Below are 20,669 nucleotides of genomic sequence, written 5' to 3'. Positions count from 1 at the left end.
CAATCTTAATATGTATTTTTTGTTAAGTTTGCATTGATGGCTCAATATGCTGAGAATGGAACTGTAAATACACGTCTTGCTATAATACACACAGCTAGGCAGCTACAACACCTGTCTTTCCTTATTCCAAATGGAGTGTGAGCTTATGGATAAAAACAATGAAGGTCAGTCAGTACTATTTGCTTGGATCCAATGGAAAGGCACTTTTCTTGCATCAGAATCGGACTACTGGGGTCTGAGATGGGACTGGCAGGAAAGATAAATGTTTCAAAGCCATGGAACAATCTTCCAAAGCAGTTTTCATCTATCCATCCATCTTCATTCACTTACCCAATTCAGGGTTGTAGAGGAGGCTGGAGCCTATCCCAGCTGTCATAGGGCAAGAGGCAGGGTACTCCCTGGGCAGGTCACCAGTCCGTTGCAGGGCTAACACATAGAGACAGAAAAGCATTTATGCTCACATTCACTCTATGGTCAATTTAGAATTACCAATTAACCTAACACCATGCATGTTTTTGGACCGTGGGAGGAAGCCAGAGTACCCAGAAAGAACCCATGCAGACACAGGCAGAACATGCAAACTCCACACAGAAAGGCCCTGGACTGGTTTCGAACCCAGGACATTCTTGCAGTGAGGCGACAATCTTGACAGCATCACGCTGCCCTAACTACCATCTAGAAACTAGTATTTAATAAGAGTAATAAATTATTTTTAGACACAAATTACAAAGCATCACACTGAATGGCATTAATTCATTTTTGGTATGATTTTTCATCCCCTTCGAGTAATCCTTTTAAACTGCAGCAGCTGTGCCAATGCAAGTAATACAATTCTAGCAATAAAATGTCTTAATCATTACTATCAGTATGAAAATCTAGCTAGAAATAAAAGGAATTTAGCAAAAATAAACAACTGTATTCAAACATAAATGCTGACATATGTGCATTTTCACTAAAACTCTTGTCACAACCCCTGCCCCTTGTTTTCACTCTTCAGGTATTTCAGGTCTTTGGTGGGCAGGGCAGGATTTGTCATTGCAACTGGGCCATATGAGCTAGGTTGTGGAACCCCCCCCCCCCCCCCCTTTTTCTTTCTTAAATGGTCAAAATAGCAGTTTCCCCCAAAAAATGTGTATGTGGGTGACCTACAAAAAAAAAAAAAAAAAAAAAAAGCCAGTAAATGTTTTAAATCATTTTAAACTATTAGGATTTTACATTTTTTTCTTTAGGGCAGGATAAGGGATTTATCTAACTATAGTTTCAGCTGGAAATCCCCTTCTGTTCATTGCTGTTATTTAGGGCACAGCAAATGAACTTGATCATGAGTTTAAAATGGAGCATTTAAAAAAACGCCTGTTGTGTTGCATATCAATGGCCCTACTGTCTGCCAAGAGCAAACGTTGTCTTGCATATTTTTGCTAATGTCGACCAGAAATTGTTCATGTTGCATTTAAGTGGGTTAACTTTAGAGTTCTAGGATGTCTGATTAAATTTAGAATGTGATCTGCAAATGCTGCAGAGATGCCTGCAGATATGTTACAGTGACATTTTTTTATACTTGAACCCATACATCAGTCATAATTTGAAAACTTGGATATCTGGTTCCTTATTTGACTCCACAGGCATTTCCAGGAGAAACTGCAGTCTTTTCTTGTTAGTTTGGACATGAATGAAGATTTTGGTTTGGAAGATTGATCTCCAAAGAGCGATGGCAACAATGTGCAACAATGTGAAGACAATAATGAAATGGAAAATAATGGGATTTATATTGGAGGGATGATCACAAGCAATATCACTGTTATTTTAGATTTAATATAAGTTTATGTTTTGAACACTTTATTTGGGAAAACACAAACAGTTGCAGTGATTATATATGACACATGGCATACAGAACAACATGGTCCTGTTTTAGACTATTCAAGTTTACACTGGATACATGCAGCTGTTTCTTTACACCCACATTTATAATTTTACATTTTACAGTATGGATTGATTCGTGTTCATTTCAGATCTTATACTGAAGCACCAATTGTCATTACATTTAACAGAGGTTTTCTTAAAGACTTCTACATGACAATGCAGTATATTATCAGTTCTATAACAAGCCAACACCATAAGAAAAAAAAATGGTTAGGCTTTTAAATCAAGTATACAAAAAAAGAGGAAAAGAATGGTTCGAAATCAAATTCGGTAGAAAACAATACACGGAAAAATATCAAGAACAAAACTATGTGAATTACTAGAGCTACATTAGAGTACAACAGTCCACTTTAGTAATCACAATACACATTGCATTGCTGCCATCATTATGTTAAATTTTTGACAGCTTGATTACCCACATACCTTATTTCCCAGCATCACGTCGGAATTCTTTTCACGGATTTCAGCTTCTAAAATAATTAATGTAAAATGTAGGCCCCGAACACGACACCAGGGATTGCACTTCATCGTTCTTTTCAGAATAACTGCTCCTACTGAAATTAATTAAGGTTAATTAATTAATTAATGCAATTAAGCCTTGCGGTCTTTTGGTAGAGCCGCGTATTTGCTGGACTTGGCGTTGCTCCGTCCTATAGCACAGTTTTATCTTGGCCATCTGGCCCAATTCCTTCCAAGTTTGTCCTACATAACAAATCCAGCACAAACCGTCCCTTATTTGCACATTACACAAAACTACACAAACTTCCAGAAATGTAACTTTGACATGGCTTCTTTCTTCTTTCATAAACCCTCTTATGCCATGAGCCTCGGGCCTACCACCAAGCATGTTCATGTGATTTTTGTCCCCATTTTTTTTTCTTTAGTTACTGTAAAATTTATTTTTGCAGCAATATTTTTTTAATGTTGCCTCATAGTGTTATTTTAAGGTTTTGTCTGATACAGCGCTCTCCTGTTAAGTTGTGTTCATCTGTTCCCCGCTCTGTTTGAGCAATTCCAATTTCGTTACTACACTAAATAAATTGTGTGAGCTGCAGCAATTTGACATTACTCGCAAGGGACTCAGTACTTCTCTTTTTTTTGGGGGGGGTGCGATGCGCATCATCATCCATTCTTAAAAATAAAAAAGCATTTGCTATTTAAAAGGGGGGGGGGGGGGGTTAAGGTAGAGGCCTTTGTTCTTGGTCATTCTAAAATGGAAGTAACTTTTCTTTTTATTTTGTTGACATAATATTTAATAGCTTTAAAAAAAAAAACTGTTTTAAGACAGCATATTCTGACCACCAGAAGAGGCACTTTTTAGACAAAAACTCAACATGTTTACAAATGAAAAAGCAATAAAACCAAAAGGAGTTTTTCTGCTTCAATAATTTGCAGCAGTGATCTTGTGACACTGTTAACTGAAAGAGTTCTAAGGATCCCTCTTTGGAGAATATCCATGTTTCACAGTGTGTGGCCAAAAAAAAAAAAAAAAAAAAAGGTGTAACGCAATAATAAATAAGGTTACAACTAACACAAACCCAGTTTTATTTATTAAATGTCTATTATATGAGAGAGTCTTCAACTTTCACGTGCACTCTTGCACGGGCAACATCTGTAAGTTTAAACAAATATCACTTATGGCTTGTTTTATCTTCGTAACTAATGTTGAAGATAGTGGACGATGTTTTGCCCTCGCCTTTTTTCCTGAATGCGTACAATGTCACACGCCGAAGCAAAAAGAACACAGGATCATCTCCTGCAGGGTTTTACGCAGCTCCTGGCTCCGGTAGGCGTATATGAGCGGATCGATGAGGGAATTACAGATGATGAGAATGAGGAAAAGGTTAAAGTTTCGAAAGAAACAGTTGCAGAAGGAACTGGTGGGGCAGGCGAGGATGAGGATAAGGTGTAGAAAGAAAGGGCCCCAGCATAAAATAAAGACCCCTAGCAGGATCGTGAGAGTAATCGCACCCTTCATACTTGTGGATTGGCGCCTGTTTTTGTGGAAAGCCACGATGCGCCGAGAATGCACGTGCGCCAGGACAAACATGTGCAGGTACAACACGGCGTTGAATACCAGAGTAGTGCAGAAGAAGGTAACGAGACACACGATGACAGCATTGTCGGTGTGATACACGATGAAGAGGATGCTGGACGTGATGCTGGCCAGCCACACCACCACGATGATGATGATGGCTCGGTGAGTAGTCATGATGCTGTGATACCGCAGCGCGTAAAAGATGGTGATGTAGCGATCCGCGGCGATGGTGCACAAAAAGGAGAGAGAGGATACCACAGAGCTGCAGATCATCACGTCGATGACGTTGTCCAGGTGGCGCAGCATACCAGGGTGCACATCCAGAAGACCGTGATCATTAAGAAGCATGAATATGGTCTCCGCCACGTTGCTGACGCTGACAAGCATGTCGGACACGGCCAGACAGCAGATGAAGTAGTACATAGGCGAGTGCAGGTTTCGGTTTTTAATAATCGCCAGGATGACCAAGATGTTCTCCACCAGACTGATGAGCCCCAGCGCCAAGAAGAGCTCCTGGGGGATCCGGATCTGAACGCAGTTCAGCCAGTTTCGCTCTCCAGCGGTGGAGTTGGTGTCGTTCTCCTCCATATAGTCATTTAGCGCGCCGAAGTCCGCGTGAAGTATGGAGGGGTACTGCAGAGACCCGTTGATCATTTCCATATCTGACTTCAGTAAGATAACTGACAGTTTTGCAGGTGCTCTGTTTGGGTTTTACTGCAGCAAAGTGTCAAAATGAAAAAGTTTCATCAGCTGTCTCCGTAGTTTACAGGATGCTTCGGCATCAGCTGAAGGTACAGGTTGCTTCTCAGCAGGTTGGAAAATCAAGCTTCTCATCCGAACTGTTTAATTGTTAAACCCATGAAAGCCTCGACTGTCCAGTATCCACAGAGTCCACGCTAACAGTCTAAGGGTCTTTATTTCAACCATTAATTAACCTAAAAACTCTTCGGAGAGTTTGTCCCGATCAAAGGTGCGTCTCCCGACTCGAGTAATCTGGAACGGAGGTCTGTAACATTTTCTTATCCATCAAAACATTGCGCACGAAGTTCATGTTTTCACTCAGACACCCGATCCGCCAAAATTCTTGCAACATGGTGACAGTGAACACCGTCTTTGAGAAGAGAGGGGGGGAGAAAAGAGAGAAAGAGGGAGAGGAAGAGAGAAAAGAGAGGGAGAGAGTGACGAGAGAGAGAGAGATTCTGGATTATTTCCAGATGGATTATAGCCATCACAGTGATGCTGGATCCTGAATGTCTTCAGGCGACTCCTCCTCTCACACCAGCGTCAGCTGGGCTGCGGTCCTGTCCACGAAATGTAGCGACAAGCTTTTTTTTGGGCGGGGGGGGCAGAAGACAACCGAGTGGTGACGGTTTGAGCTCAATAATGCTGCATCATGCTTTTTAACATGTTTTGCATGTTTAAGAAAGGGCTTTACTGCCGATTATAATATTAATATTAGACTCTAGGTGTCAAAAATATAATTTCTGAAAACTGAAAAAAAAAAAAAAAGCACTGAAAACTATTTTTGTGCTTTATAGAAAGTAAATTGAAACCCCTATTCCTGTAGTTTAGTTCACAGGAATTCTTCTTTCAAAAGTTATTTATATTTTACCATGAAATTTGATGACTTTTCCTAAAGTAACCCATCCATCCATCCTCTTCCGCTTATCCTGTTCAGGGTCGCGGGGTGGGCGGTTTATGGCGCCTATCCCAGCTGACAGAGGGCAGAGGCAGGGTACCTAAAGTAACTCAAATGTTTAAAAAATTCTTGTACAGGTGTTTCAAGCCTTCTTCAATGAGGCTGTTCCAGGTCAAATTTGACCCATATTTATTGAGATCAACCAATGTGGGTCAAGTGAAGGAAAATGGGGGTTTTAGGGAAACTTGAAACCATGAAGCTGCACATGCCATATCTGTACTTTTTTTATGAGACAGTCGTGAGTTCAAGGGGGACACTATCAGGAGAACTGTCCATGTCCCCATCACATTTGGCCAGACAGGCAACTGCTGGTCTTTGAATAGTAAAGCGGCACAGGAGTGATCATACACGGTGCACATAAGGAACAGAGGTCATTTAGGGGTCAGGGAGTACCTCGACACAGACACAAGATCTGCCCCTGCAAGCACAAGCATCTGCAATGTAGCTAAATCATCTAAAAATAAACATATTAGAATCCATTTATTGTAAGCTGAAGTAAAACAGATCAAATGACAGCTCGGGGTGGCATAAGATTATAAAGGCACCTGACCTGCCATGTTCAACTCCCACACATGCAAGGTTTCCATCACTGGAGCCTATCTCAGCTACCATAGGGTGAGAGGTGGGGTACACACTGGATTGGTCAACAGTCTGCCCAGGGCTAACACCGAGAGACAGATATCCATTCACACTCACATTTACACCTACGGACAATTTAGAATCACCAGTTAACCTTACTCCACTAACTAAATGCCTTTGGACTGTAGGAGAAAGACAAAGCACATAGAGAGAACTTGCACAGACATGGGAAAACATGCAAACTCTACACAGAACGGACCTAGCTAGATGGTGGATTCAAACCCAGGACCTTCTTGCTGTGAGGCAACAGTGCTAACCACTGTGCTGTTAAAGGTTAAGTAATGCAGGACAAAATCTACAACTCTACCTCTGCTTAAAAATTGCTTCCAGTATGAAATCAGCACTCAGATTTCAAACTGTGTAACTGGGAATCAGTGTTTGTAGAGAGGAACTTTCTCTTTGTGGTCAAACTGTCAGTCTTCTCAAACCAATGGGACAGTAAGTTTGAACCATATCCATGCAAACAATTTAATAATTTCAAGTTCCACTTATGGGGCATGTTCAGGAAGGTTCTAGTCTCAAAGTAGTTTGTATCATCAAATGTGACAAGTCATGCGGGCAAACACATCACCAAAAAGTACCAAACATTCTCTGGCTTCAGTTTCTGAAATGTGAGGATTTGCTGCTTCATTTAATTCATTTCATTACGAAAGTAATAGAGGTTTAGCACTGTTGCAACTCTGCATTCATTTTTTTTTTGTGTTAAATTCCCATATAGCAAATGCTGACATTTTGATAACCTACAGCACCCGTGATAATCCTGGAATCACATTTAGTCAACCACAGTTCCTTCTCAGGCCCTAATCTAAAAGCCTTTCTATACAGCAGAATGATCACATGAAAAGTTTTCACGACAGCCATAGCTCCAGGTGAACAATGACCTCATTTGACTTTCTACCACAGTCACTCACATCATGTGGCTCACTGTAAAACAAAGTAAGTGTATGTATGGTTTACATGTGTTCAGCATCTCGTGGAGATGCTGTCCTGTTTTTGAGTTCTTTAGGCTGTCTCGTTATTTGTATTTGTATTGAAAAAAATTCTGTTCCACTGGTGACTGAAAAGGAAAAAATCTGCTGAATCCTATCCCGTGTTTGATTATAGGAAATAACAGCAAGCAAAGAGTGAAATGCTTGGAGAATAGTGAAAAATAATAAGATTAGGAAAATAAAATCTGCCATACTTGTGCACTGATTATAGCTTAATAAGACAGCAACATTATAATTCTCAGTATTGTTTTACAGGGAGGAGTAAGCCACAAATAATCAAATAAGAGGAAGCAAACTCAAAGTGAAATGTGAAAATCAGTGCCAAAGTCAGTGGGGGAAAATTTGAGAAGGAAAAATACTGTTGGCTGCCAGTGCTACCTTTCAGCCTCCTGGCAGTAGACTCTTTAGGTGGCAGAAATTCCCTGTAGTACAAGTTCTATAACACATAATTATGAGCTCTCAGCAGATTTTAATTTGAAAATCCTAGGTGGCATCATCAGCGTTATCACGCCAAAAACAGGCCAAAACGATTAAGAGAGTGAATAAAGAGTACCATGAAGACAATCAAATCTTGAATCATGTTTAGGGATGTTTAAAATGATCTAAGATTTGTGTATGGAGGACCCATTCATGCTTTTCTTAAATGCATCTGTAATAGGTCACAACAGAAGCGAGTTATAAGGTCCAGCAGCATCTCACTGAGATTTTTTTTTTTTAATATATAAACAATCCCAAACAAAGTGTGTTCAGCATCATCATTTTAGGCATCAAGAAAATTTTTTATTGGGGGTGATCAAATCAATGAGAAAACTCTTTCTGCTTCTGTGTAAATGTATTAAAGTGCAGTCAAACAACATTTTGATACAGAACTTCCACTCAAAATAAGACTGTATGAATCTCACTCTAACGTCATAAAGTCATTCACTGTGTGAGTGAGTGTGAGAAAGGAAAAACTCTCAGAAAAGCCAGAAACCAGATAAAGAGTAGCACTCGTGTTAGTGCTACTGAACTGACAATGCTTGGAGGTTGATTATGGAACTAGTTATTATAAATAATACTGTTAACCTTGGCAACATGTCAGGTTCTACTAGCAATCTGTTTCAGACACTGGAAGGAAGTTTGCCAGGTTCACAGTCATCAACATTACCCCAGTAGCATTTATGCTATTTTTTTTAAATCAGTCTAGTATTCTGAAACTGTGACAAATAATAAAATATCATCCAGCTGTCCCACTCAATCTCTTCTTAATTATTAACATCATGTTTTTTAAATTTTTTTTTTTTTTTTAAGTATGTCCATTTTATTCCTCTTCATCCAACACTTAGTCCACCTGTCTCCCTCCTCTCTCAGTCCCATTCCTCATCATCTCTGTAGGGGTTGTCCTCTCTTGGTGGTTCCTGAAACCGGATGTTTGCCAGCATGTCCCTCATTGCCACCATTAAGCGATTCACTTCCTGGTTCAGCTCCTGACCAGCTCGAGCCACTTCCATGTCATCTTCCTGCCTTGGTGCACCCTTAAAAAATGAAGGGGAGATCATTCAGTCTACAAATTTCTAGTGGTGTTCAGCTTCAGTATCCTCAACTTGATCACATTCATACCTCTATAGAATAAGTTAAGTTGCTCTGTGAAATGGCTAACCAATGTAAGACAGTCAGTAACTTAACAGATAATAAAATACAAGAAAATGATTAGGTGGTTATTCCTCAAAAATCTTCAACAGTCTTTTCTCACTTGATGATGTCCCATTAAATATACATCTATGTTGGGTATACCACTTGTAGGAGCCATTGTACTTTTCTCTCTTTCTGATAGTTTACCCTATTGTGCTGCCATGTGCGGGCGCGGTGACATCTGGTTTGTGGGTGGCACTTTGGGTGTGGCGGCATTATTAATTTGAGTGTGTGCAAATGCATGGCATGACCTGGATCTTGTGTGGGGTGAGCAACTTTTCTGTTGACTGTTTAATCATCTCCGCTGGAAGTGCCATTGCACGGTGATATGAAATGCAATCAACAAATTAAGTGTTTGCTTTCATAAACTTGTGAAACTGAGCAATAAAGTCCACAATGAGTAATGAGGTGACGCGTCTTCAGTATACACCCATGTCTTAGCCTGCAGCGGCATTTGGTTAGATGTTTAAATAATATACGCTGCAATATTTTGTCAACAGAAAAAGTTTGTGTTGATTTTTGAAGATGGGATTTAAATGTATTGTTGGTGTAGTTTGGATGAGGGAGCTCATGGTGTAAACGATAGCCGTGAGCATGTGTTAGATTAACGTAAAGGCCCATTCATTCACAAATTTACTGTTACAATACTGTGTGACCATCACAGGTGCCTTTATTGGATTCTACTGCTTGTTTATAAGCTTTTGAATTTTTTTGTTGTCATTTAAGCAAACATATTCTCCTGCTAGGTCTAGCGGTAATTCACATAAGGTGATTGTACTGTTTTTGTTTGGTACATTAGAAAGTATTTTTGTTCCTGCGTCAAGCAGCTGAAGCCTTGTGCTTCGGGGTACCGCTTTGGTTTTGGTTCTAAGACAGTTTGTCTGATCCCAGACTATCGATATAGAGGTACATAAATACCCAGCGCTAGTATGCACAGAAGACTAGGGTTGAGCTTAGCTTAGTCCGGTGGATAGTTTTAAAGGGGAATAAAAGACGATATATTGTGCTGTGTTAAAATGAGACACTATGATTTGGGTAAAATAGCAGGTATTTGTGGATTATTCTGTCGATGAAATGGAGTTAAATGATACCGGGTTGAATATTATAAATGAAAAGAGGCAAACGAAGCTTACACATAAGGCTTTTGAACATAAATTAGAAAGACTCCAAGAACAAGGTCAGGTAAAAATGAGGAAGATCAAAGGTCTGATTAAAGAAATTAAAGACCTAATGCAAAGTACTTATAATGCTGAAAAGGTGCAAACATACAGTGGGCATGGAAAGTATTCAGACCCCTTTAAATTTTTCACTCTTTGTTTCATTGCAGCCATTTGCTAAAATCAAAAGTTCATTTTATTTCTCATTAATGTGCACTCAGCACCCCATCTTGAGAGAAAAAAACAGAAATGTAGAAATTTTTGCAAATTTTTAAAACAATAAAAACTGACATGGTCATAAGTATTCAGACCCTTTGCTCAGTATTGAGTAGAAGCACCCTTTTGCGCTACTACAGCCATGAGTCTTCTTGGGAATGATGCAACAAGTTTTTCACACCTGGATTTGGGGATCCTCTGCCATTCTTCCTTGCAGATCCTCTCCAGTTCTGTCAGGTTAGATGGTGAACGTTGGTGGACAGCCATTTTCAGGTTTCTCCAGAGATGCTCAATTGCGTTTAGGTCAGGGCTCTGACTGGGCCAGTTAAGAATGGTCACAGAGTTGTTCCAAAGCCACTCCTTTGTTATTTTAGCTGTGTGCTTAGGGTCATTGTCTTGTTGGAAAGTGAACCTTCGGCCCAGTCTGAGGTCCTGAGCACTCTGTAAAAGGATTTCTTCCAGGATATCTCTGTACTTGGCTGCATTCATCTTTCCTTCAATTGCGACCAGTCGTCCTGTCCCTGCAGCTGAGAAACACCCCCATAGCATGATGCTGCCACCACCATGTTTCACTGTTGGGATTGTGTTGGGCAGGTGATGAGCAGTGCCTGGTGTTCTCCACACATACTGCTTAGAATTAACGCCAAAAAGTTCAATATTCATCTCATCAGACCAGAGAATCTTATTTCTCATAGTCTGGGAGTCCTTCATGTGTTTTTTGGCAAACTCTATGTGGGCTTTCATATGTCTTGCACTGAGGAGAGGCTTCCGTCAGGCCACTCTACCATAACGCCCCGACTGGTGGAGGGCTGCAGTGATTGTTGACTTCGTGGAACTTTCTCCCATCTCCCTACTGCATCTCTGGAGCTCAGCCACAGCGATCTTTGGGTTCTTCTTTACCTCTCTCACCAAGGCTCTTCTCCCACGATTGCTCAATTTGGCTGGACGGCCAGGTCTAGGAAGAGTTCTTCCATTTAAGGATTATGGTGCCACTGTGCTCTTAGGAGCCTTGAGTGTTGCAGAAATTCTTTTGTAACCTTGGCCAGATCTGTGCTTTGCCACAATTCTGTCTCTGAGCTCCCTGGGCAGTTCCTTCGACCTCATGATTCTCATTTGCTCTGACATGCACTGTGAGCTGTGAGGTCTTATATAGACAGGTGTGTGCCTTTGCTAATCAAGTCCAATCAGTTTAATTAAACACAGCTGGACTCCAATGAAGGAGTAGAACTATCTCAAGGAGGATCAGAAGAAATAGACAGCATGTGAGTTACATATGAGTGTCACAGCAAAGAGTCTGAATACTATGACCATGTGATATTTCAGTTTTTCTTTTTTTTTTTTAATGAATTTGCAAAAATTTCTACATTTTGGGGTTTTTTTCTGTCAAGATGGGGTGCTGAGTGTACATTAATGAGAAATAAAATGAACTTTTTTGATTTTAGCAAATGGCTGCAATGAAACAGTGAAAAATTTAAAGGGGTCTGAATACTTTCATTACCCACTGTATGTTGAAAATATATCAAGTTTGTTTAAAGAAGCAAAGGAACTAAATAGTGGTGTTATTTCTATGCTTCCTCCTGATGAACAAGAAAATTGCTTGGTTTGATAGTGTTAAGAAACATAAAACTGCTGTTTTGGAAGCCACAAAAGAATGGCTGCCAGAGATGTCCAAACTGCACTTATCCATGTCCACTCATACATTTCCATTCCAAAGAAAAACAAAGGAGATCAACTCAGGCCAATAATGGCTCAGAAATACCAATAGAAGGTGCTGTCGTGTCAGTTCAGTCCAGCAGCCTGACTGGAGCTGGTGATCAGGACTGTACACTTTCTGTTCTGCATGTTAAGGTGAAATCCAAAAGAGGAAATAAGCTTTTTGTCACATATGCATTCTTGGATCCAGGAAGCACTTCTTCATTTTGTAAAGAGCGATTAATGAATCAACTTAAGGTTACAGGAAAGAAAATGGGAATTCTTCTTTGAACTATGGGACAGGAGAAAGTGGTGGACAGTTACATGTTGTCAGATTTGGAAGTTGCTGGGTTTAATTCTGACAACTTTTGTAGCTTACCTGATTTTTACCAAAGAAGTATGCCTGTTATTAGAGGTAATATTCCGCACTCAAAGGATCTCCAAAGATGGCCGCACTTGAGACACAACTGAGAAACCAGAAATTGAGGCAGATGTGGACCTTCTGATTGGCACAAATGTACCTCGAGCTTTAGAGCCATGGGAGGCAATTCGTGGGGTGCGTGGGGGTCCCTGTGCAATCAAAACCATCCTGGGTTGGACGGTAAATGGTCCACTGTGAGGAGACTGTCAGATTAGTCATCACTGTTTACAACCAGTCATCACAGTAAATCGGATTTCTGTGGCAAGGCTTGATGAGCTTTGGATGAAGCAGCTCAAGATTGATTTTCCTGAAACCCCACAGGATGAACAATCTGGCTTATCAAGGGAGGATGAGTGCTTAATTGATTCTGACTCAGGGTCTGCTAAGCTCATCGATGGTCATTGCAGTATTGGTTTGCCATTAAGACAAAGTTGCATCAGAATGCCAAACAACAAGGCAGTTGTGGAGCACCATGTATTGAGTCTAAAAACGTTTGAATAAAGATTCATCATATCACTTGGATTATGTTGCATTCATGTTTGAGATGCTGGCTGATGGCTATGCTGAGAAAGTTCCAATTAAGTCTTGGTTAGAGGACCTTTGTCATCTGGCTCTCTTCCACAGCATGTCTTTCTCTCCCCTCAGCCCAACCGGTCGCGGCAGATGACTGCCCCTCCCTGAGCCTGGTTCTGCTGGAGTTTTCTTCCTGTTAAAAGGGAGTTTTTTCTTTCCACTGTTGCCAAGTGCTTGCTCATAGGGGGTCGTTTTGACTGTTGGGTTTTCTCTGTATTATTGTAGGGTCTTTACCCACAATACAAAGCGCCTTGAGGCGACAGTTTGTTGTGATTTGGCGCTATATAAATAAAATTGAATTGAATTGAATTTGAAATTGAATTTGAAATTGGAATTAAATTGAATTGAATTGATTTGAATTGAATTGAACTGAATCGAATCTTGAGACCTGGGAAGTCAGTAGGTGTTTAAACCCTGGTGACTTTGGTTGCCTTGTCTCTGGTCAGCTTCACCACTTTGCAGATGCAAGTGAAGAAGGATTTGGTACTGTGTCCTACTTGCTACTTCATAACAACAGTGGGCAGTCTCATTGCTAGTTTGTCATGAGCAAGGCACGTGTAGCTCCTCTGAAACCTGTCACTATTTCTCATAAGGAGCTAACTGTTGCAGTGGTTGATAGCAGGATGGACAAGTTATTGAAGAAAGAGTTACAAATGGACCTTCAAGAGTCTGTCTTCTGGACAGACAGCACTTTTCTTTTGAAGTATGTTAAAAATGAGACGTCAAGATTTAAAATCTTCATGGCAAACAGAGTGTCAGAGATATTCAAACTGTCGGATGCATCCCAATGGAGGTATGTGAATACATCAAGCAATCCTGCAGATTTAGCCTCCAGAGGTGCAAAGGTTCAGACACTGTTAAAGACTGGTGAATGGCTCTGTGGTCCTGACTTTTTTGCGTGAACCTGAGAAAAACCCTGAGCTGTTTAAAGACCTTTCTGATGAAGATCCTGAGGTCAAAGTAGTGGCGGTGAATGCTACTCAAGCTGGACAGGTCAGTCCAGTAGAGACCCTTATAAGCCTTAAAAGGGCTGTTAGTTGGCTTCTCAAGTTTAAGACCTTGTTGCTGTTCTTGGTACGACATCGAAAGTTGTTGAGAGAAACACTTTCTGAATTAGATCTAAGTGCTGAGCAGCTGGAGAAAGAACTAGAGGTCAGGATGAAAGATGTCAAGGCTCAAGTGCTAAAGGTTGTTCTGTGCTTACAAGATATGATTTTGGCTGAGTCTGCAGTAATCAGGGTTTGCCAAAAAACAAGATTTCCCAAAGAACTGGCCAGGAGAGTGTGTAAGGAAGACAAGCCATCTTTACAAGCTTAACCCAATCTTGAATGATGGTCTTATTAGGGTTGGGGGGGCAGCTTAGTAGAGCAGCCATGTCAGCTCAAACAAAACATCCAGTTATACTGAATAAAGATCTACATGTCTCCAGTCTAATTCTCCATCATGTACACCAAGAAACAGGCCATGGTGGACAAAACCATATGCTTTCCCACTTGCGTCAGAAATATTGGATACCTGGTGCTTGTGTTGCCATCAGAAAAGTTTTGGCAAAATGTGTAATCTGTTGTAGATTATCTGCTGCACCTGGACAGCAAAAAATGGCTGACCTTCCACAAAACAGAGTAACTCCTGATGAACCTCCCTTCACTCGAGTTGGTTTGGATTGTTTTGGACCATTTGTTGTGGACGAGCTGTGGTCAAGAGGTCAGGGCTCATTTTTACATGCTTGGCAATATGAGCCATACAGCTTGAAGTTCTGTTATCGTTAGACACAGATTCTTTTATTAACGGTCTTAGAAGATTCATAGCAAGACGTGGTCAAGTTCTTGAAATCTGTTCAGATAATGGTACCAACTTTGTGGGTGCTGAACATGAATTGAGAGTGGCTATGGAGAGACTGAACAACAACCTCTTTAATGACATGCTGCTGCAAAAGGGTGTGAAATGGGTTTTTAATCCCTCAGCAGCATCACACCATGGAGGTGCTTGGGAGAGGTTGATTCGGTTAGTCTGTAATGTGTTAAATTCTATTTTAAGGACCCAGAACCTGGATGAAGAAGGTTTGGTGACAGTGTTTTGTGAGGCTGAAGCAATTGTTAATAGCCATCCAATAACAAAGGGAATAACAATAACAGATCCTCAAGACTTGTAGGCCTGGAATCCTAACCATCTGCTTTTGCTGAAATCACAGCCAGGTTTGTTCAAGAAGGAAGATGTTTATGCACGTTGTTGTTAGAAGCAAGTGCAGTACATGTCGAATTTGTTCTGGAAACGCTGGGTGAGAGAGTATCTTCCTTGGCTTCAGGAGCGACAGAAGTGGAATACTGCAAAAAGAAACTTTGTTGCAGGAGATCTTGTGGTTCTAGTGGATGCTATGGCACCCTGCAACACTTGGATTACAGGATGAATTGTGGATACTGTTCAGGATAAAAATTGACTTGTATGAAATGTTCGAATTAAAACTAAGACCAGTTGTTTGGACCGGCCGATAACCAAATTCTGCCTTCTGCAGGAAGCGGAGAGGCAGTGAAGACTTGGATATGTTGCATGTGGACATAAAATTGAATTGCTTATTTTGACATTTTCAGCAATGTATTTTTATTCATTTTGTACTTTGTCTTCTACATTAATGGCGGTGAATTCTTTCTATGAAATAATTTGGGTCTGGAATATAGGAGCCATATTACTTTTCTCTCTTTCTGATAGCTTAGCCTATTGTGCTGCCATGTGTGGACGTGGTGACATCTGGTTTGTGGGTGGCACTTTGGGTGTGGTGGCATTATTGAGTGTGTGCAGATGCATGGCATGACCTGGATCTTGTGCGGGGTGAGCAACTTTTCTGTTGACCGTTTAATCATCTCCGCTGGAAGTGCCATTGCACGGTGATATGAAATGCAATCAACAAAGTAAGTGTTTGCTTTCTTAAACTTGTGAAATTGAGCAATAAAGTCCACAATGAGTAATGACATGACGCGTCTTCAGTATACACACACCTTAGCCTACAGTGGCATTTGGTAAGATGTTTAAATAATATATGCCGCAATACAACTGATGTCAGGGTTATGTTATCAAACATAATGTTATGTTGTTTTTCAGAAATTTAATTCTACTTTATTTCCAAGTTCTTCTTTTAGATCTTAAACTCTTAACTATATTTCCTTTATCCATATTGTATCTCTTCCTCCCCATAAGTGGATAACACAGATGGAACTGTCCTGATGGAAACATGCCTCAGGCACATCCGTTAACACTAAACATGTACAGTATAGCTGACAAACGATGTTTAACTCAATGTGTGGGTGTTTCCCATACATTTACTGCATCTTAAAGTGGCAGTAGTTGGAAGGAGACAATAAGACCAATGAGGAGATTCATATTCAGCAGGTCAGTCATTGGAAAACTGGACATAAACCAGGCACATAATCGTGCTCAATGTGGCACCAGAGAAGTCCTTTAAGAGCACCAAGTGGATGTGGGGCCTTTGCAACAATCACCTTCGCATATTACGAAAAAAAAAGTTAAATTTCTTCTTTAAGTTTTTATTTGCAGAAAAGTAACCAAATAAGGTCAAAATGAGTTCAGTATATTTCCTGCTTTCAATGAACTCATCCGATACCATTTTCACACAGATGTGTATATGTCTACAGTATTGCCCAATGATGTCTGCTACAATCTTGAGAGGACCCAAAGTTGAAAAGTTACTCTTTTCAAATGCAGCATCTTTGATTAAATCCACATGCATTTGTGATGTAAAAGTGCAACATTTAGATTGCAGTATGTTATGAACTATAAGAAGCCTTTGAACATGCTCCCCTTTTCTGCAGCATCTGAGTTTTTATGATCAGCATGCATTTTTGTGAAGAGCAGTGCACACTTTTTTATATACTTTTTAATCCCCAGTAGATGAAATTACTGCTTTTAACACAATGTTCTTGCGTGTCAAAGGAACGCCACAGAAATTGATGCTAGGACAATGCATATTCCTATTGCTCTTGATATCTCCACCCCTTAAAGAGTTACATCTTGTGCAGTCTGCCATCAACTTAGTGTTGATCCATTTTAATTATAGGGCCAAACATGCTAACATAACACAAACTGTATTTTAGCATGTCACAAAAATCCATAAATGGTGACTTTTTTTTGTTTGTTTCTTGATTGTTTTTTTTTTTTAATCCACCATTTACACATTTAAAGTCTACCCATACTGAGGCTTATATTGTTGAAATCAAATTATTCATGTGCTTTCACTTTTCCCTCACGACAACCACTTCGTTTGTTTTTGTCTCAGCTTGCTGTCTCAGACTGCAACAATCACACCCTTGGAATAGCTTTTCTAGTTAAAGGCCAAGATTACAGTTACTGTGTAAAGTACTACTGCAGCACTGTCTGGCTGAAAGACTTTAAAAGGCACCTAGAGAGGTAACTGCAGGGAAAACTCCAGGCGATGCTTTTGCTGATCTGAATGCAACTGAAAAAAATTATTTCATGTCTGACTGTCCTCCCCAGCATAAAAATATTTGCCATGAAGTTGTTACACAAACAAGATGTAAGAAAATAATGAGATATAACTCAGAGCTCTCCCCGCTCATTTATCTCTCATTATTTGCTTACGTCTTGTTTCGCTGCTGATATCAATAGGAAGGTTAGAAATAAACTTCCTAATGAATTTTATCAGTGTACGTAATGAAGCCTCCAAGTTCTGACATTTAAATTAATGCGATTAACTAAACAAGTTCCTACTATTAAAATACACTGAAAAAAAAAAAATCCAAAATGTCTGAAACACAATTAACTACAAATGTGTAACAAGTGACCAAATTTAGTTTATAAGGACAAACAGTGTACGCAGTGTATGCTGTGGGAATGACTGCACAGTTTTAAAATTTTAAAGTTTGGCAAGCTTTAAAGTTGATTTGTGTGATAAGGGATGAAAATGGTTCCGTGTTCACGCATTAACAGCTGAACAGGATAAGCTACAGACATCTTCCAACAATGCTGTTTTTACAAATACAGCTGGCAATCAAGATTAACAAAATGCCAAAATGGAAAGAAAACCATTAACTTGGCTTATAAATGTACCCAGTAAATTAATAATGAATAAATATCAGCACTGATCTTCATTATTAAACAGAAAGCTGAGACACTGAGACAAACAACGTTGCACTTTGTGAATGTTGTTTTCTTTCTAACTTGGAAATGGTGGACAGAATTAACTGTGACAAGGTCATATGCCTTCTTTGATTGTAATCCCCCTCAGGGTAACCATGAGCCTTAAGAGGAAATATTCCATCAGTCATAGATGTGTGTTAAAATGTTTTCCCAGCTCAGCCCTGCAGGGCAATGCTATTCAATGGGTGCATCTGTGTATCTCTGTTTTAGTCATTAAAAAAAAAGAAAAAAGAAAAAAAAAGGCGTTTGATATGCATCAAGTCTTTCGGGGTGGTGGGGGTTGAACGTTAAACTGGGGTTTGCTTTGGAGGAGGTACGACAGTCATAAGAACATGTCAGACCCAACGACTGCTTGGGAAGGCAAGTGAGTGAGTCACTGTATTCAGCTATTTCTGCCTCAAACATCAAATATTTTAAAGGAAGAATAAACATCTCTATATTTTGTGTTTCTAGTTTGATTTTTTTTTCTCATAATTACACTGTCACAGCACAGAACAGAGGCTGCTAAACTTTGTTCTTGTCAGGAGGTGAAAGCCATACATTTTTTGTTAAATCTCCGACCTGACACCAAATTCATTCACAATAATTAATTATGAAAATAATTCCTTATAAGGATAAAAAATGAACTAACAGTTTTTTAAAGTCCCATCTTTCAGGAAAAAATTTAAATTCTTCTGTTGAAGTTCAGGTCTCTTCAATGGGAGCTACCCTTCTCTAGAGCCACTCTTATTCAAACCTTTGTGCTCTTTCAGTGATTTTGAAAAGTAAACTCAATAACAGAGATCGTTGCAGGAAATCAGAGTATCAAAAAGAACATAATTAAATCACTTTACAGTCCTCTGAACACGCCAGTTCATAATGATTCATTATGAACTGTACTCACATAATTTCTAAAGATACAAATGAGTTTTGTGTGTAGGGCTTATAGCTTAATCACATGGTGTCACCACATGCAGACTATGGGTCCTTTATTTGTATTTTCTGGTATTTAAATCCTATGCAGCCATTTTCAGATGTCACAGCGGAGTATGCTCTTGAGTTTGAGAAGGGCCTTGTTCAAATTCACAGTTTAATTACAGTTAAACTGAATGTCATCCATCCATTCATCCATCTTCTTCCACCTATCAGATTCAGGGTCATGGTTGGGCTGAAACCTAACCCAGCTGTCATAGGGCAAAAAGATGAGGTACACCCCCAGACAGGTCATCAATCTGCTGCAGGGCTAACACATAAAGACAGAAAATCATTCATGCTCACATGCACACCTACAGTCATTTTAGAATCACCAATTAACCTAACCCCGTGCAGGAAGCCAGAGTACACAGAGAGAACCCACACAGACACTTATTTCTGCCATTACTGGATAAAAATGAGTAATGAGACTTACAGAAAATCTAATTTAATATTTTCAGTTTAAGCATTTCTAATCTGATCTGAGATCAGCTTCACTGATAGATGACGGCTCTCTGACAGCCACAGCAGCGATGGTTCACTGAGTTACTGTTAACGGTCAGAGGTTAGCCATAGTTTCATATTTTGCTGAAAACATGCAAGGCAGCTTTCCAAGTCTGCCTTTATTGGTAAAACTTTACATTCATTACAAACATGTTATAATGAATGTCTCAGCTTTATAGGTTTTAAATATTTCAGTGCAGGTTTGGGAGGATGAGACATTTTAATTAAAGAATGCAGATTGTGTTGGGAAAATGAATCCATTATAAACGGATCCGGACTGGATGAGTTGGGAAATGACTGGAGCCTGAACTGGATCTGGACCTTATCTGAATCCGTGATCCTGATCCATTAGGATCCTTCTGCTGTGCAGGTGGACTCGGATGCGGTATGTGGATCCATTATAGAGCCTATGATCACTGATTTAGGGGATTTTCAGTGGAAAATATGTTGAGATTAATTACAGACATCATAACTTTCAAAATGTTAACATTTAAGTCACTTTAAATCCATTTAGTTCAGTTTTCAAGCCTTAAAATCATTTCAACCTCATCTTCACTCAAACATTCACATCATCTCCAAGATCAAACATTGTCAGTGACCTTTTACAACACAACCAATGATCAATGATCGATCATTAGTGTGTTCTGTGTCTAAAGCTCCATTCAAATCAGTGTGATGTAACAGTGATGCTACAGTAACTACAGTAAATGTTTCAGAGGAACTGACTGACAGTCTGACAGCTGCAGCTGCGCTCATTAGAAATCCACGACATCGTCGCTGTCTCCGTCTTTACAACCTGTTGAAGAGTGAACGACTGTAAAAGCTTCATGTACAAAAATAACAAACTAACGTCTAATTGGGATTTCAGTGCTTGTAGAAACAAACATCTGCAGATGACTTCGCTCCTCTGATGCTCTGACAGACATTTTATGAATGAGGAAATGACTCGGAGCATCAGACAGGTGGTTCAGGTGCAGCAGGAGGGGAGGAGTCAGAGAGACACTCAGTTTGTTGGATAAAACCTGCCAGC

The 20,669-nt window shown here is 39.9% G+C and overlaps 2 protein-coding genes across 2 annotated transcripts in view; both read right to left on the bottom strand.

Annotated features, from left to right (window-relative positions):
* Positions 1–1,870: 1,870 nt before the first annotated feature.
* On the bottom strand, positions 1,871–5,062 carry mc1r (melanocortin 1 receptor). The gene has a single exon (XM_030723339.1). The coding sequence runs from the start codon at positions 4,616–4,618 to the stop codon at positions 3,641–3,643; it is 978 nt and encodes a 325-aa protein (XP_030579199.1). The 5' UTR covers positions 4,619–5,062; the 3' UTR covers positions 1,871–3,640.
* A 2,978-nt stretch (positions 5,063–8,040) lies between these two features.
* The window catches only part of tcf25 (TCF25 ribosome quality control complex subunit), a 28,522-nt gene continuing 15,893 nt past the window's right edge, over positions 8,041–20,669 (bottom strand). Inside the window, exon 18 of the mRNA XM_030722140.1 lies at positions 8,041–8,799. Within this exon, the coding sequence (XP_030578000.1) occupies positions 8,632–8,799 (168 nt within the window). The 3' untranslated portion in view covers positions 8,041–8,631. The remainder of the gene's footprint in view (positions 8,800–20,669) is intronic.

Source organism: Archocentrus centrarchus, chromosome 3, assembly GCF_007364275.1.
Source record: "Archocentrus centrarchus isolate MPI-CPG fArcCen1 chromosome 3, fArcCen1, whole genome shotgun sequence".
NCBI classification, from domain to species: domain Eukaryota; kingdom Metazoa; phylum Chordata; class Actinopteri; order Cichliformes; family Cichlidae; genus Archocentrus; species Archocentrus centrarchus.
The sequence above is the reverse complement of the archived record's forward strand: the minus strand, read 5'-3'. Positions and strand labels throughout refer to the sequence as shown.

Coding starts and splice junctions, on each gene's coding strand:
- mc1r (XM_030723339.1), bottom strand. CDS start 4,618: ATGGAAATGATCAACGGGTCTCTGCAGTACCCCTCCATACTTCACGCG.